The 25,687-nt window shown below is 45.5% G+C and overlaps 2 protein-coding genes across 4 annotated transcripts; one reads left to right on the forward strand and one right to left on the reverse strand.

Moving 5' to 3' along the window:
• Window positions 1–845: 845 nt before the first annotated feature.
• Window positions 846–13,409, forward strand: NIM1K (NIM1 serine/threonine protein kinase). Of its 3 annotated transcripts, none has more exons than XM_082782656.1 (4): window positions 846–1,347; window positions 1,929–2,167; window positions 8,168–8,436; window positions 11,127–13,409. In XM_082782656.1, the coding sequence occupies exons 1-4, from the start codon at window positions 1,280–1,282 to the stop codon at window positions 11,874–11,876; spliced, it is 1,326 nt and encodes a 441-aa protein (XP_082638782.1). In that variant the 5' UTR covers window positions 846–1,279; the 3' UTR covers window positions 11,877–13,409. The 3 variants fall into 3 exon arrangements, with proteins under 3 accessions (XP_082638782.1, XP_082638780.1, XP_082638781.1); XM_082782655.1 differs by lacking the exon at window positions 846–1,347 and adding an exon at window positions 7,264–7,348 and having other exon boundaries at window positions 2,037–2,167; XM_082782654.1 differs by lacking the exon at window positions 846–1,347 and having other exon boundaries at window positions 1,418–2,167.
• Window positions 13,410–13,546: 137 nt separating this feature from the next.
• Window positions 13,547–23,315, reverse strand: HMGCS1 (3-hydroxy-3-methylglutaryl-CoA synthase 1). The gene is made up of 10 exons (XM_082782652.1): window positions 23,186–23,315; window positions 19,998–20,455; window positions 19,542–19,667; window positions 18,875–19,039; window positions 18,016–18,184; window positions 17,713–17,883; window positions 16,885–16,991; window positions 16,416–16,541; window positions 15,718–15,881; window positions 13,547–15,316 (listed from the first exon to the last, which is right to left on the reverse strand). The coding sequence occupies exons 2-10, from the start codon at window positions 20,443–20,445 to the stop codon at window positions 15,224–15,226; spliced, it is 1,569 nt and encodes a 522-aa protein (XP_082638778.1). The 5' UTR covers window positions 20,446–20,455; window positions 23,186–23,315; the 3' UTR covers window positions 13,547–15,223.
• Window positions 23,316–25,687: the final 2,372 nt, after the last annotated feature.

Consider the following 25,687-nt stretch of genomic DNA (forward strand, 5'->3'; position numbering starts at 1 on the left):
CACATTTATCGTCAGCCATGAAAACGGCCTTCTCTCTTGCAGCTGTAACCTTCAAACAGGAGCCAAATCTTTGAAAAAGAGTAAGAGGAGTCCGAAGGCACATCACAAAACACACACTTCTTGCTCTGCTGCAGTTGCGAGCTCTGCCAGGGGTAAGCGTGTTGCAGGGCCAGGCAGGCAGCAAGCAGCATCCTTCACCTCGGGGAGGAGAGCCCTCTGAAGGGTGCTCTGAAGGCGAGGAGCAGCCCGGAGGCTCTTTGTCCTTGCAGCCAGAGCATGGGAAGGTGAGGGGACACCACGTGCCTGCATTTCAGGGCGGCGAGCTTGAAGCAGAGACACTCTTTCCAGTCTTCGCCGCAGAGTGCTGTGTAACAGGAGCAGGCGAATGCTTTCTTGCTGCTCTAGGTCCCATTTAATGACAGACGTCAGCTTCCTTTTTCTTTACCCTTCTGTGGTGCCTTGGGCCTCTCCTCCTCCTGTCGGGGTTTGGAGACCAGCTCCACCTGGCACTGTCGCAGATCCTCTTTCATCGTGGTGCCGTAGGTGCTCCACATGTGGAATTACTGGTGCAATGCTCCCTCCGAGCCCCATCAATCCTTGTACGACAGCAGTGGGGTGTCTCCTGTGCCCATCGCTCATGCTATGCTGGAGGCTGGGAGCAGGAGAGGCAAGCTTTGCCACTGCTGGCAGTGCTGCAGAGCCGTCAGGCCCAGCTCCCTACCCCAAAAGGATGTGTTTGCATGATTAGCAATTGCTGATCAACTCCTATTTTTCAAGGGTAAAGGAGAAAAAAATGCTGTACTGTTTTAAAGATAAGTGGTGGCTTGTGCATTCAGGGTAAGGGCATCTTTACGTGTGCTGCCAAACAAATTGAGTTAAACTGGTAAAATGATGCACGGTGTGCTGTCGTTCAGTGAGGTGCATGGCTGTTATGTAAAGGTTTTAATGACTTTCTTCATCTGTCTGCTTAGGAACACCATGCGTCTGGCAAAAATTTGAGAAGGCTCAAGGCGTTAAAGAAAGCTCATCTAAATAAAGGCGGGTTAAAGTGACATTGCAGTTACCTAATCCTGTATTGTCCTGCCATGTGACTCCGGTGATACTGAGGCGCAGCATTTCTTTTGCCTGGTGCACAGATTATGCTTCTCCTGTCATCTTCCAAGATCAGTTGCTTTGTTAAACCAGCAATGGGAAGGAAACAGAGGAGCAACAGCCTATTTACAGCAAGGTTTCGAGGCAGTCATTTCCAAGGCACGGTGACAAGCTCGCAGGCTGAAGAATGAATCAAAATAAAACCCTGCGTTCAGCTTTTGGACTGGTACCAGAGTCAAGAGCTACGCTCTTAAGGTCAGCTATTCAAAATGAACTGGAAGCATCTGGGTTTATTCAGGGCAGTTAATCAGCTATTTGTTTGACCTTTTTCTATCAAGTTAGTTTTCAAAGCAGCGAGCTAAAGCCTGAAAATTTGTGTCAAATATTTTGCATTTGTGTCAAAGGTACTATATAGAACGTGAGCAACTCGCCACTGTTGTGCACAAAGCTTACTGTTTTAATTGCAAAGCCTCTTTTACCTTGTAGATGGGAGATCCTGACATGGTAAATCTGTTAGTGGGAGATGGACATAAATAGCTTCAATTTTTGTCCCCAGTTTTGGACAAAATTGCAACATGTAACTACAGATGATTTGTTTTTAAGGTATTTCCAGACTCGTCTTTGGACTTTTGATAAGCAGCTTTTTTTTTTTTTTTTTTTTTTCCTTCTGTTTGTCACCATGTCTATTACATGTGGGATTGTATATTCATGAGAATTATTTCACTTCATTAAACTGCTTATTGAGGCGTTTTGTTAAATGGGGAAGTGATCACCCTACAGACTATGACAACAGGATATGTGAATGGAGGAGGTCTTGGGAAACACCGCTATGCCAGGTGGAATCGTGAGGACAGCGGAGAGGACTACGGGCGTGAGGAGTGCTGTGGAGGAGACGAAGAGGGCAGCCAGCAGAGGCTGACCCCATTTGAGAAACTGATGCAGGATATGTCCCAGAATGAAAAAGTGGTGAAAGAATTAACCTTGGGAAAGAGAATTGGCTTCTATCGAGTCAGAGGAGAAATAGGAAGTGGGAATTTCTCACAGGTGAAACTTGGAATTCATTCCCTGACCAAAGGTAGGCACTGCTGTGTGGGTCGTGGTTTCTGTGCGCCCTAGTTCTGTGTGTACACAGATGGGCCTTTTCGGGAAGAAGATGCTGCCTGAGCCTTAAATACACATGCAGGTTGTACGTGCCTTTTTGGTTGTGTGGCTCTGTAAGCAGGCACAGGGGTGAACGCTTAGCTTGGAGCAGCCTTTATCCATGACAGGCAGACAGAAACATTTTATCAGAGTGGCGAAGTTGTCTGTGCATTTGGGGGAGTTATCCTCACAGTGCCGCACCTCCTTCCTGCAAACACTCCTCCTGCTGTCAGCCCTGCCCGGCTCAGGGCTGCCCCCAGCCCCACTGAGCAAGGCTTCCATTGTTTCACAGCAAAATTTACTGGCATGGCTGAGGCTTTCACTCAGTAACAGTAGTTTTGGTGAGAAGTGTTGTTTTTGCTGACTTTTGCAGGTAGTGCATTCATATAGGAAGCTGGGACAGGGTATGTAGGTGCGGGCTGAGCAGACGCAGGAGGACAAGCTTTGCTACAGCCAAACCTGGATAGAAAGCTGTGTTGAACTGCCAATTGTTTTTCTAAGTACAGAAATGCACTGCATAAGCTGCTTCTTGGGGGAGCTAGAAAAGCAAGGTAGCTGCAGCAAACATTTCAGTTACAGGTATAACTCAGAACTTGTCTTCAGCTACCCAGTTTATTCTGCAGTGACAATATTAGAAACTGTTCTCGTTTTCCCCATGTACATTAATATCTTCTGTTCTGTCTTTCCTTTTCAATTCAATTGTTTCTCCTTCCCTGCATCACCTTAAGGCTGAGAGAACAAGGTATTCCCCAAAGCCCTCATTCCTTGTTATCAGTTGTTATTTTTGCTGACCACCTCCTTCAGGCAAGATGCAGAGGTCTGGAAGCTCACGTTTAGCCCAGTTACAATACTCTTGTTGCACTGGGAGCAAAGTGGACAACTGGTGGTATTTTTTCCCCAAAATTCAAGCCTGCTTAAGGCTAAGGGTTGGTTTATCTGGGTGTGGCTTTTTTTGGTTTGCTTTTTTCAGGGAGGCATCACCATTGTACTTGGCCCATAGCGAGTTGTTTGGTTTATGCTCAGTGATTTTTTTCCTTCCTGAGAAAGCTGCTTCTGCCTGCTGCTGACGGAAATGCTGCTCCTGCACCGTGCACAGGAGGAACACTGATGGAAAGATAAATCGGAGCTGGATAAACCTTTCACCTGTTGAACTTAGGTTGCTTTAGAATGTGTGTAGGGCTGATTGGAAATTTCTGAACTTCAGTGAGCAGAGTGAGATTGAGCAAACTAAATACCAAAACTGAAGACATTTCTTTTTTCTCCCTTGAGAAGCTTGCTTTTCACCAGAAATCTCTAAAATTATTTTTCTTTTGTTGTTAGTAGCTTTTTGGGTTATAATGTTCACTGGGCAAAGATTTAATTTTTTGATACTAAGTTTGCAGTGCTCTTGAGGAAGAAGGGATGATGGGGAAATACCCTTCTTGCTCATCTCTGCCTGCGAGCTCATTTGTCACAGAATCACAGAATCACAGAATTTCCAGGCTGGAAGAGACCTCAAGATCATCGAGTCCAACCTCTGACCTAACGCTAACAGTCCCCACTAAACCATTTCCCTAAGCTCTACATCTAAACGTCTTTTGAAGACTTCCAGGGATGGTGACTCCACCACTTCCCTGGGCAGCCTGTTCCAGTGCCTCACAACCCTTTCAGTGAAGAAGTTCTTCCTAATATCTAACCTAAAACTCCCCTGGCTCAACTTAAGCCCATTCCCCCTCGTCCTGTCACCAGGCACGTGGGAGAACAGACCAACCCCCACCTCGCTACAGCCTCCTTTAAGGTACCTATAGAGAGCGATAAGGTCGCCCCTGAGCCTCCTCTTCTCCAGGCTGAACAAGCCCAGCTCCCTCAGCCGCTCCTCGTAGGACTTGTTCTCCAGGCCTCTCACCAGCTTCGTCGCCCTTCTCTGCACCCGCTCAAGCACCTCCATGTCCTTCTTGTAGCGAGGGGCCCAAAACTGAACACAGTACTCGAGGTGCGGCCTCACCAGAGCTGAGTACAGGGGGACGATCACCTCCCTAGCCCTGCTGGTCACACTGTTCCTGATACAAGCCAGGATGCCGTTGGCCTTCTTGGCCACCTGAGCACACTGCTGGCTCATATTCAGCCGACTATCCACCATCACTCCCAGGTCCTTCTCTGCCTGGCAGCTCTCCAACCATTCCTCTCCCAGCCTGTAGCTCTGCTTGGGGTTATTGCGCCCCAGGTGCAGGACCCGACACTTGGCCTTGTTGAACTTCATGCAGTTGACCTCAGCCCATCGGTGCAGCCTATCCAGATCCTCCTGCAGAGCTTTCCTACCCTCAAGCAGATCGACACACGCACCTAACTTGGTGTCATCTGCAAACTTACTGAGGGTGCACTCGATGCCCTCGTCCAGATCATCGATGAAGATATTAAAGAGGACCGGCCCCAGCACCGAGCCCTGGGGGACGCCACTAGTGACTGGCCTCCAACTGGACTTGACTCCATTTACCACAACTCTTTGGGCCCGGCTATCCAGCCAGTTTCTAACCCAACGAAGTGTGCACCAGTCCAAGCCAAGAGCAGCCAGTTTCTTGAGGAGAATGCTGTGGGAGACGGTGTCAAAAGCCTTGCTGAAGTCAAGGTAGACCACATCCACAGCCTTTCCCTCGTCCACACAGCGCGTCACTTTGTCATAGAAGGAGATCAGGTTCGTCAAGCAGGACCTGCCTTTCATAAAGCCATGCTGACTGGGCCTGATCGCCTGCTTGCCCTGCAAGTGCTGCATGATGACTCTCAGGAGGATCTGCTCCATGAGCTTCCCTGGCACTGAGGTCAAACTGACAGGCCTGTAGTTTCCCGGGTCTGCCCTCCGGCCCTTCTTGTAGATGGGCGTCACGTTTGCTAGCCGCCAGTCAACTGGGACCTCCCCCGATAGCCAGGACTGCTGATAAATGATGGACAGTGGCTTGGCCAGCTCCTCTGCCAGTTCCCTCAGTACCCTTGGGTGGATCCCATCCGGCCCCATCGACTTGTGCACATCCAAGTGTCCTCACAGAATACACTGTAGGGATGGGAGACCAGGAACGTGTGCATGCACACACCCGTGCACAGGCACGCACACATGCACACCCTTTGGAAGAGGAGTTATTTTTTTCCAACAGCTGTGCACTGTTGTGTTGTTAATGAGCTGATGTGTCCGCACAGTGCTAATGAGTACAAGTCTTTTTCTTGGTTGAGATGTAAATTAAACAGGCTTCATTATTAAGACTGCTGTTTGGGTTCCTGAGGTAGGGACAGGCATGTGTATTTGGCGGGGGAACATTCAGGTGTTCAGAAATTGTTGCAGTGGCAGGTTCCAAGCATCTTCCTCCTCCTGACAGTTCACCCCATATTGGGAAAGGAAACCATTTTGTTCTTTACTAAAATCAGCTTCTGTAGCAAGTAGTTACACGTGTGCTGTTCTGTAGCCTGTGAGTTCTGTTCCAGCAGGATACCTAGAAAAGTTTCCAAGACAGGAAAAAACTGCAGGACTGTACTTGACGAAGAACCTTGTTTCTCTCACAAGGGTTGTCTTGCTTGCTTAGCAGATGCAGGAAAATCTTTTGTGCTTTTTTTTTTTTTTTTTTTAGGAGCCTTGCCCATGTTATTAACCTGAATTTTGGCAGGGATTTTCTCCAGATGCCTGCTGAGTTGCTTGTTGAGGACAGTTAGATTCCTAATCGCTCTGTGATCTTTATTTCACATGTATGAGAGCAGAGCTGAATGTATACAACTGAGAACACCCCAAACTTACAGCTGTTAAAAAGTTTGTCTGCTGTGAAGCAGCAATTGCAAGGGCAGGACTAGCCAGTCACCTACTTTGTTTTTAAGCTATTTCAGGTCAGTTCTGTTTTTGTTTCCTTTTGCCAGCATAGCATACACCACTTCTTCCTGAAATAATTTCTCAACCTTCGTTTAATCTCTGTTCTTCACTGAGATTTCAGATAGGTCTTTTCAAAACCTCAATATACCCTGCATATGATCAATCAAAATCTTTTGCTAATTAATTTCAGTATTTATTTTTTTTTATTTAAATAGTATTTTTTTATTTAAATAGTATAAGTATTTAATTTTTTTTTAATTTAATTTTGGTAAATAAATTGCCTACTGAAAATGCCCTTCTGTTTGAACTGCTACCATGCAAGGATAATAGATGATTTGTAAACCAAGTTTGGTTTTTTGTTCTGTTTTGTTTTTCTTGTTTGTTTTTTTGTTTTTTGCTTGTTTGTTTTTGAGGCAGTTTAAGAAGGAAAATAAGTTTTTTTGTTTTGTTTTGTTTTGTTTTGTTTTACAATTGAGGCCATCTGGTTTTCTTAAATATCACGCATACATAAATGCAATGATGTAGATTTAAATGACCTTGGTCCTGATACGTGGTGGTGTAAGAAGAGGATTCTAAAACATTTTTTGTTTTCCTTCCTTGTCACTCTTCTCTTAAAGCAACAAATAAGCAATACAGATTTTTTTTTTTATTTGCCCCTGTGTGCTAGAAAGCAAGGTGAAGTTCTTTTCTAAAAGATTCAATAAAAGTTATTAGTCTAAATCTGTGAATGGTCGGCTAGAAGTGCTTCTTTCCAAGAACAGACAGTTGTTTTACCTGCCCTGCTCCAGTTTAATTTTGCTGTCTTGCTAAGTTACACAAAGGCACTGTAAACCTATCGTAACCAGAGTAATCCTTCAGGTACCAACTGCGAGAGGCATGGCCCACCCGTTTAAGACAGAAACCTAAGGGCAATTCTGATTGATCTGTTGGAGCTTCCCTGTTGATACAGTGCAGCTGCGTATGTGTATGAGTGTTTTGTGACCCCGGCTTCACTGAAGATAAGCTCCAGAAACACACAGAACTTAACCACGGCTTTGCATTACCAGGACAGCACAAGACACGTTTGCTGTCTTACAGGATCCCTGCAGTTTACTCTACTTCACTGTTTTGTTTACTTCCCTAGTGTAAAGTCTATCTGTGGTGTGAATTCATGGCCCACTGTGGTATACAGACATAAAATTGTACTTTTCCTGTATTCTGTGCAGTACCAAGAACTACTCATGCATGAACACGTTGGAAAAACTGGCTCAGCTATCCTGAGAAAGACAAACCTCTGCAACACTGATTTTGGTAACTGAGAATTTGTGGGGATATGGGATAAGACATTAGGCCACCGTTCTGTAAGTCACACCAACTTAAACACATCTTTCTGTTACAAGCTTGCAGGGCTATATTCAAAGTCCCTAAATTACCTCTGAGTATTGTGTCAGCTATGAAACAAGCCACCTAAATTCAACACCTCCATTAGTCTGGAAGAATCAGGCTCTTGTGCGTAACACACCTAATTCATCTGAACAGCACTGAGCTAATATCGAAAAGCGAGAGCACAGACTTTAACATCATAGTGAGCAGCAAGCTGAGGAGGGAGACACATTATCCACCCAGTCTTAGGGGCTTTGCAGGATCAGTCTGTGTCCCAGGAAGGCAGCATACCCACTGGTCACTGTAACACCAGGATGAGACTCGCAGCTGCCCACTTCTTTCCAGGCAGCAGAGAGCAGCAATACCAGCTTCCCATCTCTCTGACTTGGGGCCAGACTTCTGTTCTGAAAGCTGCAACGCCTAGGTTAGGCACCTGACATAGATGATGTAATTGTGGTTATCAGACACATACTAGCTTGATAGCCATGGAACACAGCAGATGATTTGATTAGCACTTGCAGTACGCTCCCAGCCTCTAGCTATACCAGCTGTGAGTAGGATGCTGGAGATCAGAAAGGAACATGGGTGTGTGTGAAGGATGACAGGGCTTAGGAGGCTGCTGTAGCTTATCTTGTATTCATCATAGGCGAAATTTCACTGCAGTTACATAACCAAACACTATTGTACACACAGAGTGTTACCGTTTGCACTTGTTGGGTTAACACGGAAAAGCATTTTTCTTTTCAGAGAAAGTAGCTATTAAGATTTTGGACAAGACAAAACTAGACCAGAAGACTCAACGTTTGCTGTCTCGTGAGATATCCAACATGGAAAAACTGCACCACCCAAATATCATCAGACTGTATGAAGTGGTGGAGACGCTCTCAAAACTGCACCTGGTGATGGAGTATGCAGGAGGTGGGGAGCTCTTCACTAAAATCACTACAGAAGGGAAGCTATTAGAAACAGAGTGTAAAATTATCTTCTCCCAGATTGTCTCTGCTGTGAAGCACATGGTAAGTTGCTCTTCCACAGGCACGCTGTTCCTTACTACTTGGCAGAATTTGTGGATATACCTTTTGTTTTTCCAAGTAGTAGGTTTACTGTTACCAATATTTCAGGCCTGTATCTCTGAACAGCAAAAAAAAAAAAAACAAACTAGAGAAGAGCTGTCCTAAAGTTCTGTATACCCTGGCAGCCAGGAGGGCCAGCTGTACCCTGGGGTACATCAGGCATGTCACTGCTAGCTGGTTAAGGGAAGGGATTGTCCTGCTCTGTGCTGCCTCCAGAACTGCGTGTGGTTTGGGACACCACAATATAAGAACGACAGAAAACTATTAGAAAGCATCCAAACAAGGGCTATGGAGAAGGTGAAGGATCTGAAGGACAAGATGCTTGAGGAGCAGCTGAGGTCCCTTGGTTTGCTCAGCCGAGAGCAGAGCAGGCTGAGGGGAGGCCTCATGGCAGCCTGCAGCTCCTTCACAAGGGGAGCGGAGGGGCAGGCGCTGAGCTCTGCTCTCTGGGGACAGCGACAGGACCCGAGGGAACGGCATGGAGCTGGGACAGGGGAGGGTCAGGCTGGGGCTTAGGGAAAGGTTCTGCACCCAGAGGGTGGTCAGGCAATGGGACAGGCTCCCCAGGGCAGTGGGCATGGCACCGAGCCTGACAGAGTTCAAGAAGTGTTTGGACAGTGCTCTCAGACACGGGGTCTGACTTTGGTGTAGTCCTGTGTGGAGCCAGGAGTGGGGTTTGATGATCCTTTAGGGTCCCTTCCAACTCAGGATATTCTGTGATTCTATGAAATATACCCAAGAGAACTTTCACATCCACCCCAAGTTATTGCCCCTCTGTTGACAGCTTTTGGGAGGAAAATGAAATAAGAGCATTTGGTGGGTAGAACCATGTATTTAGTAACAGCATTCTCCTATGTTGCCGTAGGTACCATGTAACAAAGCTCAGTTTCTTCCCTCCAGATATTTCAAAACTTAGCATCACTCTTCTGCAGGCAGAAAGCATTCCAGAGAAAGTGTGCTAGGTATTGCAAACACCCAACTTGCTTATTAATGAATGTGGGAGACTGGCAATTAAGACAGTTAATTCCTGGTCCTCACTTAGGTATAATCTGTGATCTTAACCCCTAGCAAGTCACTTCCTCTTGCCTAGTCTTCATTACTGCAACTGGATTTAGAATGATGCAATTTGTAGAACACAAAGCATCCTACAAGGGCAGAAGAGGGTAATTAACTACTCCCAGTACAACCTCCTCGGAACCTTGCTTAGTAACTACAGCACAAAAACAATAGAAAACTCTTCTGTATTTGAGAAGTAAACCTAAGACTTGTTAAGGTTGGCACAGGGTGCCCTCTGGTGCCTCCTCTCCTGCCACGTAACTCGCTTGGGCTTTGAAAGCCAAGTCATCACAGGCAAGGGTATTTATTTCCAGGTCAGGCATCTAAAAACATGCTGCAAACTGCTTACAGAATATATAAAGAATATGTCTTTTTTTAAAATGTATTTTGACAGAATGATGAGATGTTCTTTAAATGATGGATTAGCTTCAACACCTTATCCAAAGACACCAGACCTTACTTTAAAGATCACATCTATTTCTTAGCATTAAACCCAGACTACCAACTTGGCCAACCTCTTCACTCATGCACACAATCTTCTGCTAAAAACATGTTACTTTTGCTAATCTATTAAATTCAGGATACCTGTATCCCATCTCATCCCTCATAGATGAGGACTGAGGATCCCCTGGTTGTTACTAATGACAGTTTTAGAAGTGTGGGACACAGAAGGGGATATTGAAGGATTTCCCTATTGCCTCCAGATCCATGTGCAGCTTCTCACCTCTAAGGGTAAAGAGCAAAAAGCACTTCCATTCTTCCTAGTTATTTCAGCGATGAAGTTAAGCCCTTACCTAATCAAGACAGGTCTGTGTCCACTCAGCAGAGCAAATTCGATTTGAGTGCTTGGCAGCTACTGGCATTTCTGATGAAAAAAGGTACAAGTTGCAGTCTATTTACTATAGATTTCTAAAACTAGAAGACACCACTGAACTCAGTGTCCTATAAGGGTGTGAAATATTCCAAGGCACAAGTTTGTGATCCTTTTCTCTTGCCATGACCAGTTATTCACAGGATATTGGATCACACAACAGAATTATAGCAGCTTTCTTATTTTGTCTGTTCACATTCCCTTTATGATCTTCATGAACTACAAGCTTTCTGTTCACAAGTCCGTGTGCTCAGAACAGATGCAAAAATGGCATCATTTAAAAATAAATTGTTTTTGTTACTTACATCGTTACAGAAATGTAGTAATTTCAAAAGTGTTCTGAACCCTGAAAAAATAAAACATTTTGCACATGAAGGTATCTATACATGCAGGGATAGCCACAATGCCATCACAAATCTACTTAATAAAAATATTTTTAAGGACAGCAATCTCTTGTTGACAAATTTTCTAAAATGACATCCTTCTTTCCGTCTCCTCCAGGTACTGTGCTGCTTCCTTAGCAGTAGAGAATTGTTAGACTTAGTTAACAATTTTAGCTTTTCAATTTGCTAGTAATGCATACTTCTCACTTTGTCTGAGATAGGCAATTCTTTCCCCTGTGTGGCAATTAATCAATGATAGGGGGTAGTCACTTGGGAACTTCCCTATGAACAAGCTAATACTGTATTTTCTTCTTGTTCTATAGCATGAGAATAATATCATTCACCGGGACTTAAAAGCAGAAAACGTTTTCTACACCAGTAACACCTGTGTTAAGGTGGGAGACTTTGGATTCAGCACCATCAGTAAAAGAGATGAAACTTTAAATACTTTCTGCGGTTCCCCTCCTTATGCTGCCCCTGAACTCTTCCGAGATGAAAACTACGTCGGCGTTTATGTCGACATCTGGGCGCTAGGAATCCTGTTGTACTTCATGATGACAGGTATCATGCCATTTCGAGCAGATACAGTGGCCAAACTGAAAAAGTGCATTCTTGAAGGGACATACAGCTTGCCTGCCTCCCTCTCAGAGCCTTGCCAGAAACTGATAAAAGGAGTCCTTCAGCCAGTACCAACAGAACGATACTCTGTCAAACTTATTATGAACAGTGAATGGATGCAGGGGATACAATACCCTAAGCCTTTACAGCCATTTAAACTGGATCCAAAGTATTTGTCTGAGATCAGTACGCTCAAAGAGGAAGAAATTGAAGTGAAAAACACTCTTAAAGATCTGGGAATCACAGAAGAACACATTCAAAATAACCGGGGAAGAGATGCGCGCAGCTCAATAACAGGCGTCTACAGAATTGTTTTACACAAAGTACAGAAGAAAAGGGCGCTTGAATGCGTCCCTATAATGTCCTGTCCAGATCCTAAAGAACAAGACTTCAAGAAAGGAATCAACTCTTACAGTGGGATAAAGTACACATCGAAGCTGTGTTCTATTTTGTAAACTGCACTGCGGGCACACTCTGCACACTTAACAAAGGGTTTTATTCACTTTTCACAAGATTTGGTGTTAACATTTTTTGTAACTTTTAAGTAAACCAAATATGCCTCATCTCCTTTGTATTTCTCAGTTCAAACTTCAAGTGCTCAAATGCAGAGCTCTAATGCGCTTGGTTTTCCCTTTGCTGCAGAGACATGGTCTAGCCAGTGCAAGAACTCAGGTAAAATAGGCATGGGATAAATAGCAGGAGTGATCTTTTAATAAAGATCAAATACTACTGCCCTTAAGATGCCTGGGAGATCTCTAAGCACACACATTACAATTGACTTCTCAAAAAATTACCTTAGCTTGACACAACTCTACCACTGCAGATCAGAACAGTTTTCACAGAGAACAGTCAATCTGCAAACAACTGTAAATTCTTATAAAAAAAAAAAAAAAAAAAATCATCTTCTTAAAAATTATTCAGCAAATTAAACATAAAATGTAATTAGAGCTTTAAAAAAGAAAAAAAAATAATTATAGAAAGGACGAGGCTGTTGTTGACGATGGTTCTTGATTTGTCAAATTCAGAAAGGCAAATTCAGATATGCTACTCTAACCCTGCACATGTGGCTGCAATTTTCAGTGCGTAACTGGTTGGGCTGCCATCTAACCTTCTGACATGTTCCAGTATTTGTATGGTTCTCACAGTCTACAGCCGTTTAGAACCCAGTTGTGCTCCAATAAAGAAACAAACATAAGCATACTCCAAAACTCAAGTACTTTTAAATTCTCACTTTAGCATTGGGCATCCCAGGGTAAGCTGAGCACTGTGGATACTAAGGTGTGTTTTCACACTGAGTATTTCAGGCTTGTACTAATTTCTGCCATAGTAGTTTGGCAACAGAGGCTGGTGAAAAAATGATTTTGATATTCATTAAGTTGGAAACCAGACAATTCCAATTTTTCTGAGTGTCACCAAGACGTAGGTACTCCTACCTTCAGCTTTAATCAGGCATTTTGATCAGCAAAACCAGCAGCTCCGATGTAAATGGGTACTAGCTGTCCTCTTGAACACACACAGCTGAAATGCCCATGCTGACAGGCAGAGCCTGTATGGTTTTAGTTAAGACAGGTAAACCAATGCAAGGTTTGGAGAGGTACAGCTGGTGTCCTCAAATTTAAAGGCAGGATGCCTTATCTATTATTAGGACCAATGAGATGATCCGTTGACCTTGAAAAGAGTAATTAATATAAATGAGCAACAGAATGACTCTGAAAAGCCACCCATGGAAAACTGTGCTCAACACGATCCAGGTAAGCACAAAGCAAGTACTGATCCCCTTTCACTGTGTATGTGAGGAGGAGATAAAGCGATACCGTTGTTCCTAAGATAGTAATAATATTGGTTGTATTATATAAGCTGGGAATGAATTCCTCCACTACAAAAAGTTTCCATACAAAAGCATTTAAGTTATCTTGAAACACAGCCCTAAAATAGTGATTTCCCACCAGCCTCGACAACCCTTTCTTTCCATTTGTGTAATGGAATGATATCAAGGAGAAAGATCCAGGAGGCCCACACAGCTTGCGACCCCCACACTCTGGGTTTTCACAAGGTCAGTTTCCCCTTTCCTGTTAAAGATAAAAGGCATCCTGAAAACCCAACAAGTCAGCACTACTCCAGCAGGTTTCAAATATCTCAAACTTTATTTTAATAAAGGATCAGCCACACAGACAGTGAGGGTCTGTGGTTAACTTTCTGCGCCAGTAGCTCAATTCTTGGCTTGTCCACTGCCAGCAATGGACTTTGTTCCATGGCAATTTTTTTTCTGGTGCCAATACAAGTTTCATGAGGGCAACCTAAACCAAAATGCTTGCAAACACTATCTTCATGCATCATTGCTCCGTAACTTTCAGCAGAACAAACAGATTAGTATCCATCAATTTATAATAAACATCTATTTCACCAAGGCTTGACTGTACAAATACAGCAAGTTACCAAATCCTACTGAGTGACAGATAATACAAACACTTTGTTACACAAAAAAAGATCATGATTTAAACAGATGAATCATTTCTTGCTACTTTATATGAGATAGTGTAGCTTTGCAGAATTAGCAAAGAAATAAAATTCAACAAAACATCATTCTGTACATTAGCTCAATTAAATATATAATACAAGCTTACAAGGCTCATGTCATAGTTCATTACCAATCTGGGCTTTAAAAAGCTACCAGAATGGAATCCCCATTAGAACTGTGTATCTACCACTTGCAAAAATGGATAGCTTGCATACTGGGGGAAAAAAAAAAAAAAAAAGAAAGAAAAGACCCCACTCCTAGGACATCACCAATAGTGAGAAGGACTTCAAAGTACAAAGCCAAATCCAAAGTTAGAAATAGTCTCTTAGAAATGTATTATATAAAGAACAGTGAGAGGCCAGAGTTCCAGACAAAATGATCCTCCTCCCTTTCTTAGTTTGCCAATTAAAACAGCTCCATAATGTCTAAAAGTTTTATTTGAAAATTCTGCTGCTTTAAATACTTGTTATAGTTAAATAATCCTGAAAAGTGCCAAATCAGTAAGTCCAAGAAATATACCTCTTTTTGTTCTTTAGAAGAACAACAGTCTACCTCCCTTGTCATTCCTCTGTCCTCCCAGGCTAATGTGATTTATAAGGCAGGTAAAAAAAATGCACAAAGTGGGTTTTAGGTGGAACCTCATGGTAACTAACATTGTTAGTTACTGTCAGCCTTGTGGTCCTTGATCCACTATTTTGATAGGGGAGAGTGATTTTATTCCAGTGATGAACATTACTTGGTTCTGTATCTTTTCCAAAGCAAAGGGGGTGAGGAGAGGTAGACTGGGAGAAGAAAGGGAAGGTGATAAAGGGCAAGAGAAGTGCAGAATTCAGAAGACTGACTGCTTACTGTCAAGGCACTGAGAACCCTAACATTAAAAGCTTGGACTATTTTGCCACGCACTTTTGCATACAAGTAGAATTTAAGTGTAGGTTTCAAGCCATTTTACGTGGAAGAAGCAAGCAGAAGATTCACTTTTTTTTCCTATGTATAAAGACCTTGTAATAGACTGCAGCTACTACTCAGCAATTAAAAAAATTCAGACATGTTAAAGAATCCACAAAGCCCCTAGCAAGTCCTATTATCTCCAGTATATTAATGATTTTAGTGTCCTGAAAATACTATAAATATCAGTACACTGCATTAAGACAAATCCTTTCAAGGAGTTTGAAGGTTTTTCATCCCCAAGTAAGTACTACTGTACAATGCAACTTCAGTACTACTGTAATCCTTTCTTTCACCCTACCCTCACACCTTTTCCATTCCCCACCTCACAGAGGTATCTTAATGCTCCCCATTGGAAATGGCAACAGTAACGCCTTCAGATTCTGTTGTTGCAGGGATTCTTGGCACTTTCTTAGCAGGGCTTGGGATGTGCTAAGAAGAAGGGAAAAAAGACATTAAATACAGTTTTCTAGTTCATGTACATTCAATACTTCATGGCTAGTCCAACTCTCAAACAACATTCATGCTACACTGGACGGCTTGGTTTTAAGTCATTCACATCCGTCATGCTTCATGCAAAGCGATCATGTGAAAACAGCCAGTTTCTTCTTGTTTCATTCTTGTGCAGTTTCATTCTTGTTATGATGAAATGTACTTTAAAAAAATCCATTATTTTTTTTTAAACTTCTGGCTTGTATGTTACATATTTTAACAAAGCACTTAAAATAATTTGTTAAATCCCTTCATCTTTTACCATACATGCACATGCTAAGACAACCACATAAACCGTTCCACCATTTACATCAAACTTTAAAAGAGCGCACAGTGTTCACCTCATGAACAATGCCTGGGTGGACAACTTCAACTCCTGCCTCCAGAGGTCCATCACCCATGATTGGGCGTCGTGCATAAGTTCTTCTGTGTTTTTCATCCACACGCACAAGGTACCATGTTCCCTCAAAGAGATCTTCTACAGAACACTGTGGAATATAGTTGGCTGCAAAAATAAAAATAAAAAAAAAATAAACACATCCTGTTAGTTGGTTCCTGGTGAGAGTTTGATTCAACACTGGCCTTTACATGTTGTAGTTTAGAAGTACTAAGACAGGAAAAATTATATCATTTGGTTTCATTTCATTTCATTTCAATGAATACGAGCTACAGGAAAGCACTTTACAAGCTATAAGGAAGTAGAAAGAGTTGGACATCCTCTTCGTTACACAACCAAATCATTACAGCTGTGCAAATTAAGTATTTTGCTGTAGGATTAGGAATACTGGAATACCAGAGTACTGTGTTTAGCTCTAGGGCCCCCAACATACAAAGGACATGGACCAACATGGACCTATTGGAGCAAGTCCAGAGGAGGGCCATGAAGATGATCAGGGCACAGGGCATTCTGACCTAGTGGAGGTGTCCCTGCCCATGGCAGGGGAGCTGGAATCAGATGACCTTTAAGATCCCTTCCAACCCAAACCGTTCTGCAATTCTATGATTACGGTTCTATGATACACGCTTATGAAGCTCTTACCCAAGTGATGAGTTTCCTGTCTGATCTTCATGTTTTCAACAAAGACATCAGGTGCAATACATTTTCTTGAGTCAAGTCTTGTTTTAAGATCAGAAAGGCTGGCAGTTATTTTGTCCAGTGCAGAACCTACAACATAAACCCATCATGTACCATTTGCACCAGTGCCAAAAGCTGCACACTAGCATGTTAGCATAGCAAGACTATTCAAAATATTCTGCATTATAGAAGCAAAGTTTCTAGTTAGGTATTAATACTCCCATTTACTTGAGAAAAACACTTGTAGCATTTGAAAAATATTATCTATTTGCCTAAAGAGTTACTTAAAACATATCCTGGAGGTGGAACATCTTTAATGTTACTGTCATTAAGCACTGTTCTACAGGTTTACTTAGGCTGATGGGTAATGTAGCAAAGCTTTTAGAGGTGAGCTGTGCAAGGGAGTTAATTAGCATCTCTTCGTTTCACTCACCAGGAGTGGCATCCTGTGTAACTCTGATGGAATACAGAGTAGCAGCAAAACCAGAGCCATATGAGAACACACTAATTCTCTGTCCTGCAAGATGCTCTGGAGAGTACCTGCAAACCAAACAACAATCTTTTATGCTGAGAATTAAGTCAAGATGCCAGTTTTAAATAACCAGAAAGTGCAGCTAGCTTAGAAAAAGCAGACATCAGATTGTATCAACTACAACGGCACATTTAGCATGCTATGCGCATAAATGAGGGCTTTTTAGAGCAATATTTCAAACACTGCTGTTATGAGATGATTTTCAAGGCTGCCTACGCAAAAACAAAGAGCAAAGAAATGCCCAGAATATGATCATCTAGAAGGTGGCCAATTTTCATTCCTAAGCGTCCTAAAGCCTAAAATGAAACATCACATCTTGGAATGCAAAGTAACAATACAAGAGACCCAAGGTGAGTGGTTTAATTCATATTTAGCATGCTTTTTTAAGTCTCAGTGATGGGGGAAAAAAAAAAAAAAAAAAGTTCAGTAAATACATGTATTACTTTCCTTTTATTATTACAGGGAAACAGAGAAAGCATTCTGGTTCTGTTTCCTACTATGGCAGTGTCTTTTGGGGAGGTTAGGGGAGAGAAGGTTGGGAAAAGGTACACCACCTTACAAGTAAGATCCTACTTAGAAAGGCAGTAAGCAGTGTTTTAGATTAGCTTCTGACACAAACTTTGAATCCACTTGTCACTTGAACTAGTTGTGTATGCGGAATAGTTTTGTAACATTTTATGTGCTTACATATAAAAAGCTATGAGGTTGGTTTTCCAATTTTATACTTACTGGGCTAGAAGAGAGGCAAGGCAACCGTAGACTGAAGGGGTATACATATTTCCATTCTGATTGGACACAAGTAATGAAGCTTTGGTTTTCTGATTGAAGAGCTCTGCACTAGCTTTCATAAAAGCTTTTTCTACATCTCTGTCAAAATATGTATCTTCAAGTTTTATATCCCTATTACAAAAAATAAATAAATGCAAGAAAAAAAAAAAAAGTGGTCAGTAATAGGTAGAGGAAAACGAAGAATATCTTGCTTGTTTGCCAAATTAAGACTATCTGAACAAGTAAGACAGCAATCGTTCTCACCTGAAAGCTTCCAGCCCACTGAAAATGCCACTTGCTGTCTCTGGGTTCTGGTCACTGAGAAAGTCATTCAGCAGCAGTCTAGCCACACTCTTCTGCACCAGTTTACAGTAGGGAGAATGAAAGATCATGAATCCAAAGTCATTCAAGGTGAAACGTCTGTCTGTTCCTTCTGGAATTGGCAGAAAAGTTGTAACACAACTTATTACTTGTACTCACTTCAGCTATTAAAGTAAAACAGGGGGATGGCACGACTTAGTCATCATAACATGTCAGCATACAAAAAACACCTCAAGACTAACTCTTCCTGGCAAACTCATTTAAAACGCTGACAAAACTTCTGTTTAAAAATTAATTTCTTCCTGATCTTGTGCACCATTAAGCAATGTTTATTCTTCTGGCAGAAAAAGCTATAAGCTTAACAGAAACTCAGTATTTCTACTGAGCATTTTGAAATAAGAAATACTCTGCTTGATCTATTTAATCTTCAAATCTATCCTTCTTAATAGGGGTGAAGCAACTACTAAACATGGGAGGATAAAATATCATCACTTTGTATTTAAATATTAACCTCAATATTTTTTAAGAGCCTTGGGGGAGGGAAAAACAACACACTCTGAAGCAAGGTATTTATATTGTCGCAACAAAAGCCTGAAGAGACTACTCCTTATTGATCATCAGATACTCAGTTATAACAGTACAGAAATAACGTGTTTCTTTAGGGGGAAGAGCAAACATTTCAACCACCTCAGAAAACACAAGCACAAAAAGGGAGGCAGTACTCTAGTCTTTAGATTGGATGCTAAAACCTGAAAACACGCTGTTTGTGTAATTATACGTTCCAGTATTTGTGGCTACATACCCTTTTGCCACTGGGCGTGGATTTTGTTGCGATAGACAGTATAGCAGCGATCTAACGCACTGAGGTAGCACTGTATAGACAGTTTGCCATCAACAACAGGGTATTCGGAGACCATGTCTGGCTTATAGAAGTCATAGGCATGCTGCATGTGGGTTCCACGCAGTCCTGATGGAGAGAATTTGACAACATTGAAAATTATTCTATTCAGCTTCTGTGAGTCAGTTTGAATACATCACTTCACAAATGTGGAAAGTAGCGAATATTTGGTCCCAGACAGACAGGTTTTCTTAGCACTTCAAGCCCTTCTAGCTAATGTTTCACACAGTTCTCAACTGCCTGCAACTCAAGTACCGTAGGCTTGAGCATCACAAACACATTAACAAGTCATTTCTTCTTGAAAATAGAGTGCAGTGCTTTGTTATTCAGTTCTAGCCCACACTTTGTCAACTTTACAGGAGAATCTCCTAGTACAAAACAGATGGAAGCACCTCTAATTGGTTCTTGCTGTGTACTATAGGGGGACTTGGCCAAGGTAGCCAAAAGGAGACAACCTTCTGACATTAGTGGGGGTTAATCCAGCCCTCCAGCAACCCAGAGAAACAGGGGGCAGGCTTCAGAATGGATCGAGTATCTGGCTGAATGGTGTTTGTTTTCTCACAGGACTCACCTCTCTCAAAAATCAAAGGAGCATTTGGGCCAATGAGCATAGCAACAGCACCAGCTCCCCCTGTTGGCCTGGCGTTTCCAGCGGCATACACAGCAATGTCTCCAGCGACAACAAGTGCATATCGCCCTGTAAAAACACCGAAGTAACAATGTGAGTTAGCCAAGAATCTAGATTTTGCTACCCATCAGCAACTTTTGGGATTTGGTTACTTCAAACCATTTCACTTTCCTGTCAGCTACCGAATTTCGCAGGAAAAGACCAGTGATGATTATCCATGCTGTCATCTTCTGCATGCAATTAACTAGTGGCAAATGCCCAGCGTGTTTAAGACTTCAGAAAGAATTAATATAGTTTATCCTCTGGATTTTATACAGTTAGGCATAGACACTGTAATTATAAGAGATTAACCAACAACAGAGAATGATGTAAATTTGCAGGAAAATACCCTGAACTTACCATCCCAAGAACTGGACTCAATCCAATTAACCGCATTAAAAAGAGCAGCAGTGCCTCCATAGCATGCATTCGTGGTGTCGATTCCTTCTACATCTGTATTACCAGATTCTTCAAAAAGTTGCATCAGGACAGTCTTTACAGATTTGGATTTATCAATTATTGTCTCCGTTCCAACTTCTAATCTCCCAATACAATCATAGGAGAGGCTGTTCCTCTCCATAAGCTTCTGAACCACAGTCAAGCTGAGGGAATTGATATCTTCACGGTCAGAGCAGAACCCCATCTTCGACTGGCCTAACCCAATGGTGTACTTGCCGGCATCCACACCATCATACTTCTCCAGCTCTGTCTGGTCAACATACTGAGAGGGAAAATATATTTCTAGTGCAACAATTCCCACATCTTTAGGCCAACAGGATTCAACGTTCACTGGAAGAGACCCAGGCATTGTGGCAGATCTTTAAGGAAAGAAAAGAAAAAAAAGGAAAACATAAAAACAACTCGTTTATACACATCTGTTTCTAGAGACCTACTGTGTATATACTTTAAATTTCTGCAGGTATACGGAAAAGGATAATTTTTAGGTATTTTATGAGTTCATTTGTAAAAGGCTAGTCTTGGAGATTTTGGTCTGAGAATACCGAAAACGTCATTATCAATTGTATAACATTTTGTATTAAGTTCTTTTAACTGAAAATTCATTCTCAGCACTGGAGACGGGTACATTTACCTTAAGCCTCGATCACTAAGTATCAATTATTTCAGCGCAGCGAAACCCATGGCAGTGCTCAGCGTCTGAGAAACGAGCCTGTCCATTACCCTATTTCCACGTGCCAGCAGAGCCGCGATCCTACAGGAGCAGGCTGGGCACACTGCACCGCTTTTCAAACCGCTGCTGACCACGAACCACCCAACTCAGGAATAAACCCGGCCGACACACAGGCCACAGCCTTCCCAACCCGCTTCTACCTTGGCGCTCCACAAGTGCCACAGCGACGCCGGGCTCCGCTCTGCCCGCCCCAGGGGCACCCCGGGCCCTGCGCTCCTCCCCCGGGCAGCGGGGCGGGCCCTCAGCCGCCGCCGGCCGCCCCCCCGTACCCGCCTCAAGGTTACCGGGACCCCCCCGGTGCCGCACGGCGGGGCAGCCGCTGCCCTCCCCTCCTTTATTTCCCCTTCTCCTCCCGTCCCGTCCCGTCCCGCCCCGTCCCCGCCGCCCCGCTCCCGTCCCTCACACGCAGCGGAATCCCATGGCCGGCGGCTGACGGCCAGGGCGCATGCGCAGGAGTTGGGGGGGGGGGGGGCCGCCGTGCGCGCACCCGCTCCCGTCCCCAGCGCCGCGGGAGCGCGCGCGGCGTGACCCCGGGCGGCCCCGTGCCCCTGCTGCGGGCAGCGCCACGCGTCCCGCCCGCATCCCTGCTTTAATTTTTTTATTTATTTGTTTTTTAATAAGAGACAGGACGCCCAGAGCGGCACCCAGGCATGCTGTGGGCTTCGTGGCTTTCTGGGGGTGCTGCTCGCAGCCCCCCGAGCTGCATTTCAGCCTCACGTCGGTGAGGAGGGGAGGGTGAATGAACGCCAGCAGCGCCAGCCACGAGCTGCCCAGGGACAAAAAGCCGCTCGGGGAGCAGCATGCCATGGCACAGGCACCCCTTCCTCTCTCTGCATGGCACAGCCAGCTGTGGGGGCGCTGACACGGTCATGGTGACACCCCAGAGCCCGGCACGATCCTGCTGGCAAGAGGCTGCGATGGTTAAGTTTAGGACAGAGCATCTCAGTTGGAAGGGACCTAGAAGGATGACTGAGCCCCAGTGCCTGGCCACGCCAGGGCTAGCCAAAAGTTATCGAGTGCATGCTGAGGGTGTTGTTATCCAGGTGTCCCTGACAGGCACCAGCCACCTCCCTAGGAAGCCCGTCCCAGTGCTCGGCCACCCTCATGGCAAAGAAATTGTTCCTCACGCCCATCCCGAGCCTCCCCGGCACAGCTCCGTGCCATTGCCACGCATCCCATCGCTGGTTACCAGGCAGCAGAGATTGCAGTTTTAATTAAGTTACATATGAGCACACAAGATGAGATGATGGCATATCATGGGCTTGGCATGCCACAGCCCCAGAACAATGGCTTTTAATTGGGTGTTTATTCTGAGCACAGCTCAGTATGCCAGAGGGATTCGCATCATTGGTGAGCTCTGAGGAAAGCACTCTGCTTCAGTGCTGGCCAGTTACAGGACCTGCGGATCAACACCAGCATTTAATTACATGCTGCTTGCCACAGTTCCCTTGCCCAAGAGCTTTTTGTGGAAGACAACTAAAGGGAGGTAATTTCTGATGTATTCTCACCAAATACGTCCGGTGTAGCAGCAGCCAGGGCTGTCAGGTTACACCACAGTGTACAACGCTGCTTTACACGCCCACTCTGGTCACTTAAGAAAATGGGACGTGTAGCACCTTCGGAAAGTCACTTGTTATGATGGAAGTTGTCTGCCCTGAGACAAGCAGCCTTTTGTTCCCCTGGTCCAATAGTTAGAGTGAAACGTTACCCAAAAGCACTACTTCTTTTAAAAACCGAGAGCTGGAGATGCTTCGCTGTAAGGCAACGAGGAACCTGCTTTGTTTCGCACCCCCTTGGGGCTCCGCAGGGAATGAATGAGCAGCACCAGCCAGACACAACTTTCCCCTTGGCGTTGCCAGACGCAGAGACGCGTTCTCCCGCAACAACCGGCAGCGTTCACCCTCCTTTATTCACAGTGCCACAGCATCGCTGGGGTCGGAAGGGATCCGAGACCACCTGCTCCAACCACCCCCTACCACCAATGTCACCCACTGAGCCATGTCCCCAGGCACCACGTCCAACCTTTCCTTAAGCACCCCCAGGGACGGGGACCCCACCACCTCCCTGGGCAGCCCATTTTGATGCCTGGCTGCTCCTTCTGGGAATAAACATCTCCTGTTTCCAACCTGAACCTCCCCGGTGCAGCTTGAGCCCCTTCCCTCTGCTCCCATCACCGGTTACCCGTGAGAAGCGGCCGGCCCCCAGCTCCCCGCGCCTTCCCCTCAGGCCCCCTCGGGCACGGCCGCTCCTGAGGTGACTCCTGAGGTGAGGCCGTTACCGGCCGCGCGCTCCCGGTGCCGGTACCGGCGCCTCGCCCCGTGGCCGCGCACGGCCGCCCCCCGGCCCCACGGCCGCTCACCTGCGCGAGGCGATGGCTGTGGCTGTGGCTGTGGCTGCCGCTGCCCGGTACCCGCTGCCCGCTGCCCGGTGCCGCCCGCCCGGCCAGAGGAAACGGCGGCAGCCGGCGCGCGGCCCCTTTAAACGGCCCCGCGGCCCGGGCTCCGGCCCTCGCGCTGAGTGGCAGCTCCCGCCAGCCAATCACGAGCGCCGCCACCGCCCCGGGGCCCGCCCCCCGAGCGCGCCGGGGCCGCCGGAGGAGGCGGGGGGGAATGGTGTGAGAAAGTGACGCGGCGTGGCCAGAGGGCGGCGCGCCAATGAGGACGCGGCACGGGCGGCGGCGGAGCAATGGGAGCCGAGCGCCGCGCGGGGGCAGCCAATGGGAGCGCGCGGCCGACCGCGGGTGAGAGTAGGGCGGCCGCCGGGGCCCGGCGAGGCGAGGAGGCCGCCGGTTGCCTAGCAACGGGCGGCACGGCCCGGCCCGGCCCGGCCCCGCCGCCATTTTGCGGCGTGTGTCCAGGGTCGCCTCAGGGACCCGCGCACCTCGCACGGGCACAGCCCCGGGGGACAGGAGGGCTCGGTGGTCCGGTCCCGGGGCCGGTTTTACAGCCAGGAGAGCCGCAGGGGTGCCCTCCCTGGGCAGCTCCTGTGGCATCTGGTGGCTGCAGCTGGCAGGGACAACGGCCCCCTCACCTCACACAGCATCAGGGCAACACGAATAGGTTATTTACAGGCTTTAAAAGCAGTGCAAAAGGAAGGGGGAAGCCCCCATGGAAAGCCTTAGCTCCTGCCCTGCTCACTCTGATTTGAGCCTGTCATCGCGCAGCGCCATGTGTGGTCACGGGTTTGTCACGGAACTCTTCATAAAATTGGGAAATGCTACTGAGAAATCGGGAGTTTTGTTTGCAGTTGTTAACTCTGCACGCTGCTGATAAGCTCACGTCAAGCACTGTGCTAGCCAGTTCCCTGTGCAATCCTGAAAAAACACAGTGACAAAATGCAAACTAAACAAGCCATGGCATGGTTACATCCTACAGACACACCGCATCTTCCATGCCTGCAGACCAAACAGACTTCCTGATGGAAAATTTAATTTTTTTTTCTGCTCCATTGGAAGAGTTGAACTTCTGCCCCGGGTCTCTAAAACTTCAATTCCTCCTTCTTTTTCCTTCCTACCAGAGAAAAAAATAGTCTCCTTCTTCCAGACTTCAAAATGGGCTCCTAATGGCAGCCCTCACCATGTGCCAGAATGGCTCCTCACGGTGTGGTACTTTGTGCTGGCGTGGAGAGCCGCACCTGCTCAGGAAGAGAGGAAGCAAGCCGTCTGGTCCTCAATTTGCAGGGCCTGATGTCGGGGTGGAAGCGCAGGACATGGGGCTTTTACAGCCCCTTCCCTACACGCTGGGGTCCCTGGTGTCTCTGTGTGGCCAGCCGCCATGCAGCGTGTCCTCCTCAGCTGGGTCAGACGCAGCGGGGAGGGCTGTGAGGCAGGGAGCAGCAGGAAGCCTCCCCAAAACTCCAGAGCTGCCTCACAACTCGGGAGCTCTGTGGGTGCACATGCCCAGCTCCGTCCCGGGATGCTCCTGGCCATGGACATGACGCCCAGCTTCGCCTTGGACCTGCCTCACTGCGGCAGCCTTCCCTGCTGACCCTGGCGGCTGTCCCTGGATCTGTTTTGCTTTCCTGTTCGTGTGCCGTGAGAGTGTGCCCTTGTCAGCAAGGCCACTGCCCGGCCGGCCTTGGTGTCACGTTTGGCTTCTGGCTCGCCTGCCCTCGCCCGGCAGCCTGCCCTTGCTGCTCCCTGACAGCTCAACTGTGCTCATCTGTCTGCCTGCAGTCACATCATGCTTTCTTTTTGATAACCGTCCTATCTGCTTCCAGAATGGTAAAAGCAGATTTTATTTTTTTTTTTAATGTACCCAACAATATATGCAAGTGTAAATAGCAATCTTCTGAGTTTTTTTACATCTTCACATATCTGACCAAGGGATGATCCACATTTACTGCCTCGTTTCCAGTCTTTCTCATTAACTTTCTATGTTGTTGAAGACAGTATGGCATAGGCATGCACGAAATCATTGCTATTAATCTGAAATAATGTGTGTGCAAAATAGTGAAATTTAAAAATACAAATGAATGAACCACCTGTAGCCAACAGAATTATAACCATGTTCTCCTACTGTGCCCATATCAAAACACATTTACAGATTACACCCTGCAGCTGATGAAGGAAAGCTAAAAGTTGAAATGTAACAGCCAGTTGCTGGATTTTCTGAATTTTAAAACAGTCTAAAGACACAATGCAGTCCTAGTTTTTTTTTCATTATCATTTGGAGTTAAGTTCAGGGACCAGGTATCTAACCTATGCTGAAAAAAGTGATGTATTTGTCTTCTAAGGATGCTCCAGATACTAATTTAAATCTACATCAACTTCAGATTACCTCCTCTTGCTGACTGTTTCAATAACTAATTTAGTAGCCCTAGTAAGGGTTTTTGTAGCCCTAGTAAGCATTTTGTAGCCTAA

The sequence above is a fragment of the Aythya marila genome, assembly GCF_965140915.1.
Source record: "Aythya marila genome assembly, chromosome: Z".
In the NCBI taxonomy this organism is placed as follows: Eukaryota; Metazoa; Chordata; class Aves; order Anseriformes; family Anatidae; genus Aythya; species Aythya marila.

Coding starts and splice junctions, on each gene's coding strand:
- NIM1K (XM_082782656.1), top strand. CDS start 1,280: ATGAATCAAAATAAAACCCTGCGTTCAGCTTTTGGACTGGTACCAGAG. Junction 1,348..1,928: donor TCAAGAGCTACGCTCTTAAG/GTCAGCTATTCA, acceptor CCGCTATGCCAG/GTGGAATCGTGAGGACAGCG. Junction 8,437..11,126: donor TCTCTGCTGTGAAGCACATG/GTAAGTTGCTCT, acceptor CTTGTTCTATAG/CATGAGAATAATATCATTCA.
- HMGCS1 (XM_082782652.1), bottom strand. CDS start 20,445: ATGCCTGGGTCTCTTCCAGTGAACGTTGAATCCTGTTGGCCTAAAGAT. Junction 19,668..19,997: donor TGAGTCCAGTTCTTGGGATG/GTAAGTTCAGGG, acceptor GTGTTTTTACAG/GGCGATATGCACTTGTTGTC. Junction 16,992..17,712: donor CTTGCCTCTCTTCTAGCCCA/GTAAGTATAAAA, acceptor TTTGGTTTGCAG/GTACTCTCCAGAGCATCTTG.